Consider the following 7320-nt stretch of genomic DNA (forward strand, 5'->3'; position numbering starts at 1 on the left):
AAATAAAATGATTTTAGTGTTGTTTTATAATTCAAGGCATATATAAAACGCTTGATGTAAAAAGACCCTAACATTTTAACTTATGTAAACATGACATGGAAAAACGTGAAATATACAATTTTGCAAAATAGGTTTATGGTCTTGCAAATGCCCTTAGTTTTCGAAACATAGTTATTTGCAGATTGTAATTAAGGAAACAAGTAACTTATGTTTCTAAATACAAATAATTGAACTTATTTTACTTCATTTGATATCCAGCTCGTTATCTATATCATTTGTTAAAAGGCGTGCATTCGAGAGAATCTATAAATGATTTGGTAACTACGGTCACAAAACAACAAAAATAGATTTTATCATGCAAACAACTTGTTTTTGTCCCTTTATTAGTTTACAAATATCACAATCATATTCATTTACTACGGAATAAGTTGTTATTGGGTGCAGCTATTAAGACATCCTTTAGACACTCTATAGACATCTTTATCAAAAGTCAATCAATAGGTAACTATTTTTAATCATTTTTTTCAAAAAACAATATAATTCTAACCAATAAAAATATCTTAAAAATTATATAGGGTGTCTAAAAGGTAAAATAGGGTGTCTATTTAGCCAACCCCGTTGTTATTATATCATAAATATTAAGATTTTTTTTTAATTTAGTATTTTTGTGATTATCTCTTATTCTAAACCACAATTTATGTTTACTTATTTAATAATATTTGATATCATTGAAGTTGTCTTATGTAATTTTTATTAAGCTTTTAGATAATTAATAGTATTAGTAGAATCATAAATCACTTTTCATTTTAGTCAATTATCTTTTATTACAAAGATTTTTTTTTCTAAAGCCCAACTTCTATTTACTTATTTAATAGTATTTGACACCATTGAAGTAGATTATTGTGTTGCTTAATTTTTATTAAACTTTTAGCTAGTTTTTATTATAAAGTGTGATATGTTTTGTTATGAGATTAAATCAAGTAAAACAAGGTACATATTAACCCCAAATTTATTGTATTTAATGGGTTTTGCTTTTGTTATGATGACGAAGTTGGCGTATTGTATCTCAACTCCTACTATTCTAGAGAGAGAAAATACACAGGGTCAAAACCAGCAGCATTTTTCTTTTTCTTTTTCTTATCTTTCTGTAGATAATTCATATAAATAACAGTTGAATTTGTAAAGCCTGAGGAGAAGAGAACCAGATCACGTATCAGAGTCCCTCGTGATCACGATTTTCGTTTGCAGGGGGTAATATTTTCACCCACCCGAACAAACCGGTTCATTACAAACCATTCTATTACTACTCATCTCCCTCCACCTACATTGACAAAGAGAAAGAGAAGATAATTTTCTCTGTTGAATGATTCTTGAGCTTCACATCTGTTAAAACTTCTTAAATCAACAAATTCAGCAACATCTATTTTCTTTTCCATAGAGATCAAGAGACATAAATATACGTAGAGAGAGATGGGGGGTTGTGAGAGGAATGGAACAGTGAGGCAATACATAAGATCAAAAGTGCCAAGACTCAGATGGACTCCTGATCTTCATCGTTGTTTTGTTCATGCCATTCACACACTTGGTGGTCCGAATAGTATGTTCTTTCTGCTGTTCTTGATGATCATAAAAAATGATGCATACATATATGTATGTATCTATGTATGTATGTATATGTATATGTATATACATCTACACACGCAGACCTACGTTGTTAGTTTTGTAATGATGTTGTTCATGTACGCAGAAGCAACACCCAAGCTTGTTCTTCAGACGATGGATGTAAAGGGTCTCACTGTTTCCCATGTTAAAAGTCATCTTCAGGTACCATCTTCATCATTTCTCCCCTTTTTGATGCCTTTATGAAGACACGCACTTATATTAGTTTAAAAAAACTGAACTTGCAGATGTATAGAAGCATGAAGAACGATGTTGTAACACGAGGTATATATGCATCTCATCTATCACTTATAATACTATTAAGAACTCTAATAAAACCTCGTGTTTGTAAGAACTTAACGCATGATCATGAGTCTCAAATGCATGATTCTAGAAACCCGAGATTACCAGTGGGGTAAATTTAAAGGCTAGTGGTTAATCTTGGAGGATAAGTTGTCATCTTCGTGTGTTATTGTTGTTGAGGCAAAAAGCATACGGAAGACTAGGATCCTATTATTTATGATTTTCTTTCCCAAAAGGTAGATCTTTTAACAAAAGCACATGAAGAACACAGCCTCTTGCCTCCCTTCTAATTGTGGCATTTAATATGATAAATTCCAGACATTCCTTTCGTCATTTTTTTATCAGTTAAAGTCGTGGTTGTTGTTTTGAATGAATCTACAATAAACCCATTTTAAAATAATGACTTTTTAGTCCTTTTTTAACTTAGTCAAAACACCAAAGAACACACATGCTTGTAAGAGAAAAAAAAAGCCTTTTACTTTGATACCTTGTTGTCTGTTTCTGTTTGTTTTCTTGTGTTGTTTCACTTATGCGTACTAATTTATGGACATGTTTCATAAACTTTTCAATATCCAGATGATGAGATTCACAGACCCACTGGATTACACAGAAAACAGTCTCTTGAGGATCAACATGATGGGTGCATTGATCATGAGATTTGTTTACATCCATCCATTCAAGAATCTAATCCTCACTTCATTTACCATCCCTTCGCTGTCCCTTCCAAAAGGTTTGAGCATTAATTTTTACTGATACCATCAAACTTTTTAGAAAAATAGATAAAAAATGGAGTATTTTATCACAAGTTCAATTAGCGGTATTTGAAGATTTTGTCAAACTAAATATAAAATAAGAAATTAATGGATGTGATTTATTTCTTTCGTAGTCTTTGTTTAAGACTAGTGTTATTTATTTATATTTATTATTATTTTGATATTGTATATATGTGTTTGTATGTATGTATATAGAAGTAGAATGGAGACAAGGATGCATGGATACTCGGAAATAAGAATAAAGGGAAAGGAAGGCATTGGTGATCACAAATGGCAGCAGCCTCATTCCTTTTCTATTCCACATTTTCACTCGAATCCCTCCTTTAACCATCTAAGAGAATCTGAGTTCCTAAAGGTACCTTCTCTCTCTCTCTCTCTCTCTCTATATATATATATATATATATATATATATATATATATATATATATATATATATATATATATATTACACTTGAACATATGAATACATGTACTTCCTCTTTTGTGTTCTCTAAAGCATTTGTTCCACTCATTATATTATTTCACCTGGGGGTGCTTGACTAAACTTATTTAGGGGGTGTTTGGATAGGAAAAAAATAGGCTGATTATTGCTTATTGCTTATTGCTTAATCCCACCGCAATAAACAAATTTAAGTGTTTGGATAGAAGTCTTTAAAAATCAGCTTATTGCGGTATGAATAAGTCAAATAAGCTGATTTTAATAAACAAGGGGGGGAATGCTTATTGCTTATTGGTCATTTTACTCATATAAGCTGTTTTGTTTGACGAACACTTAAAATGCTTATTGCTTATTGCTTATTCCCACCGCAATAAGCTAATCCAAACACATTTAAAAAAAATGCTTATTCCCACTGCAATAAGCTTATTAAGCTAAAAACTATTTATCCAAACACCCCCTTAAGGAGCTTATAGCTTATTAGCGGTTTCACACCATTATAAGTTAAAAAGATGTTTGGATAAAAATAGATTATTGTCTTTGGAAACCGCTATTATCATTTTTTTTATAAGTTAATGCACTCTAACTTATTAGCTTATAAGCTAATAAGCCATAATCTAATAAACAATAAAATATTTTTCCAACCACCCTCTTAACTTTATACTCCATTAAACTCTATTGATGTTTAATAGATTCATGTCACTAGCTATTTTATCTAATAAACTCTAATAAAGTTTAATAGATTACTACATCAACATTCCACTCATTCTACTAATTTTTATGTATTTATCATTTTATAAAAAATAATAATGCATAAAACTAGAAAATAAAATTAACTAGAAATTAAAAATTACATTTACAAACTAAAGATTATAAGTTAGGAATTAAAAGTTACGAGCAATACATATAAATTAAAAGTATGTGAGTGTAGTACATCATACTATTCGACATGATTTAACATAATGTTCTTTGAAATGATTTAATTGAGCATATTTGGGAACATTTTATTAATATGTAATTTCATTTTGTTGTATTGTAATAATTAAATGTTATTGTATTGATTTAAAAAAAATGTAAATAAGTTTTTTTTATTCTTTTAGATGAATAAGAAATAAACTATGAAACAGAAGTTATTTACTTACAGAATAAAAATATATCATTTTAATTATTTTACAAAAAGTCAATTATTAAATAGAAAGTAATTAAATTATTAAATGTAAAATACATTAGAAAGTAATAGATATGTTAGTTAATATAGAATAAATTAAATAATTATTTTTTAAATAAAAAACCCATTGAACCAGTGCTTCAACTCTATGCATAGGTGGAAGTCATGGAAGAGTTGAATGGATTCAATGCCCACATCATCATATGTCTTAAAAAAGAAGACTATTTCCAAGAATGTATATAGTTTTAGCATCATGCATATGTAGTATAACTATATAAATATCTAAAACATGTATCTATATGCTGATTTAAGAGAAATAGTCGAAATAGAGAAGAGTTATCTTTAAGATAAACATCAAAGCATTTTCACTTACTCAAATGGTTGGGTACTTGATCAATAACATAAATGTGATTTTACATATTTCGACATACAAAGACTTATTTTAGGATTTTCAGTTAATATTTGCTTGCATGGTTAAATTTGATTATGTTAGTCTAAACGTTCTGAGTTTAATATAACATGAGTTGCGAACTCCCCAATGAGACATGTTAAAACTTACCATTAGAGTACGGTTTCTTGCATGCCAAAGACTTACTGTTACATTACACGTGTACTAGGTTGAGTAGAAGAAAGGATTTTATATAATTATATAGAAGAACATGAAAATGGTGGTCCATTCTGTAAGCAAATAAATGCAGTCGGAAAGCACAGTACCAGAGACTTGTAAATAGGATCAGATCAGTCTTATTTTCATCTCCCAAGTACTCCCACCTTTCCAATTATTTCTTATCTTTTGACCACATTTAATCACCATAAAAGTAAATAAGAAAGACCTGTAATTTAACGATAATTGCTGATTCTATATTTAAATAATATATTGTATAGAACTGCCAGTTATATTTATATAAGTATTTATAATAATTCGTTAATCCATGTCTAATTTAATCAGATTTTTTACAATACACAAGTGTAATGGTTATTTTTATATCATTAGATACAACAAATCACCACTTAATTAGGATAAAACGTTTTCTTTTTGTTATGATAATTTAGTTGTTAAATATGTTTAATTATGCAGAATTCTAAACTAGAAACTGCTGAACATGGAATGCTCAGAGGGATGAAACTTGAGAAAGCAAGAAATATTCAAGAGGCCGACCAGCCTGATGACTGTGGATTATCGTTATCACTATCATTGCAACATCCCTTAGTCCAGATGAGCAATGGTTCCTTGTCGAGTGAAATCAGCGAGACACACTCAAGGCAGAATACAAGTGATCACTCTTCAAACAAATGTAGTGTTAATCTAGATCTATCTATTGCTCTATGTCAGTGATGTATGCAAGCGTTTTTTCTTAAAAAGATTATGTCCCTAAGCTTTTAACATGTTTGTGGGTTACAAATAAGTAGAGATGCAAAACAAAAGGTTCAAAATGCAAAAAATTGATTAGAATATGAACGGTCTAGTTAAGTATAGTCCCTTTTCCCCCCCAAACCATGTGTATTTAGATTACTTTGAATGCTCTTAACCCGGTCTTGATCCGTATATCTTATTACTCATTAGGTCTAACCAGTGGCGGCCTTGGGATGGTGCGGGTGTGTGGTCGCACGGGGCCTCGAATCGTAAGGGGCCTCCCATTGAATTTTTTTTTAATATTATATTACTAAAAAAATTAAAATAACATAATAATAATATGTTAATCAAAGTATAATTGCACGTTACAAATCTCATTTGTATTATTAAAAATAAAAAAATATATATGTTTGTTAAATATGCTATCAATATCAGTTAGAATCTGACAACGATATATAAATATTTACACTACGAAACCAAAGCCTAAAATTTTGAGTATTTTGTTATAAGGTCAAACTAAGTATATGACAAGTGACACCCTTTTAGTTTTGAGGGATGCAACAAGAGTAAAATTATTAGTTCAATTGAATATATTAATAATATTTTACACAAAAGATATGGGGCTTTAACACACGATCCTTTCTGTCATATAATCAAGCACATGTTACATATGTGCGAAATGTATTACAAACTATTCAAATTTGTGATAAAATGGAATCCTAAAAGCAACATTTAAAGATGGACATTTAGATACAAACATTGCCATAACTTTTTGTGTATAAATCCAAAAGACTAAAAACCTTCACCATTAAAAATTGGACACGAAGAGCTTTGATTTCAATGATCATGATAAATCAATAGTTTTTTTATAAATGACATTGATGGGTACGAATTATACCTATTATTTTTTAATTTATAAACCAAACAAAATTTAACTAGCTAAAACACAATTAGACAGTGTATCTAGTCGAATTATAGAATATTAAAGTAAGCCGGATATCGATCACATGGAATTGTATTTTAATTAATAAAATAACTATTAGAAGTTAAACTAAGAAAAACAACTAATTTTGGGGGTTTTTATCTGATTTTGCAATTTCAGATTAACTTAAATTAATTACCCGAATAACTAAAAACTAAAGCTAACAATTAAAGATGATTGTAAATCAAAAGAATGAACGTACTTCCGTTTAGCTTTGAATTACCTTTTGTCCTATGGTTAATTTCAGTACATGGATTAATTTCAGTTGGTTACCAATATAAATGTTATTAGAAGTCTTAGTCAAATCTCCTAATGTTTTTATCAAGTTATGAACTACCAGACAATGGTCTTGCACAAGTGGTACACTTAATTGATTATGAAGATTTTTGGGCTATGAATGATAAATCTAAGATTAATTTTCTAAGATTAAGACAATAACCAAAGCACAAATTATGATCTAATTATACTCTCTCAACAGTTAAAGCTACTATATTTATCACCTAATCTAGGGTTTAGCCAATCACTAGCTTTAGCAATTTAAGATTCATTAACAACTAGGTAAACAAGTTCATGCAATCAAAGTGATCATCTAACTACACAAAACTTGAAATCTAAGTAATAAAGATTGAAACTTTTAGCATACTA

General features: G+C 29.3%; 1 protein-coding gene across 1 annotated transcript; it reads left to right on the plus strand.

Moving 5' to 3' along the window:
* Positions 1 to 1088: 1088 nt before the first annotated feature.
* On the plus strand, positions 1089 to 5815 carry LOC145109698 (uncharacterized). The gene is made up of 6 exons (XM_079046888.1): positions 1089 to 1597; positions 1748 to 1824; positions 1908 to 1944; positions 2539 to 2692; positions 2931 to 3090; positions 5418 to 5815. Exons 1-6 carry the CDS (start codon positions 1471 to 1473, stop codon positions 5673 to 5675), a joined length of 813 nt encoding a protein of 270 aa, XP_078903014.1. The 5' UTR covers positions 1089 to 1470; the 3' UTR covers positions 5676 to 5815.
* The last annotated feature ends 1505 nt before the right edge of the window (positions 5816 to 7320 follow it).

The sequence above is a fragment of the Lactuca virosa genome, chromosome 4, assembly GCF_052849685.1.
Source record: "Lactuca virosa cultivar CGN04683 chromosome 4, Lactuca_virosa_CGN04683_v6, whole genome shotgun sequence".
NCBI classification, from domain to species: domain Eukaryota; kingdom Viridiplantae; phylum Streptophyta; class Magnoliopsida; order Asterales; family Asteraceae; genus Lactuca; species Lactuca virosa.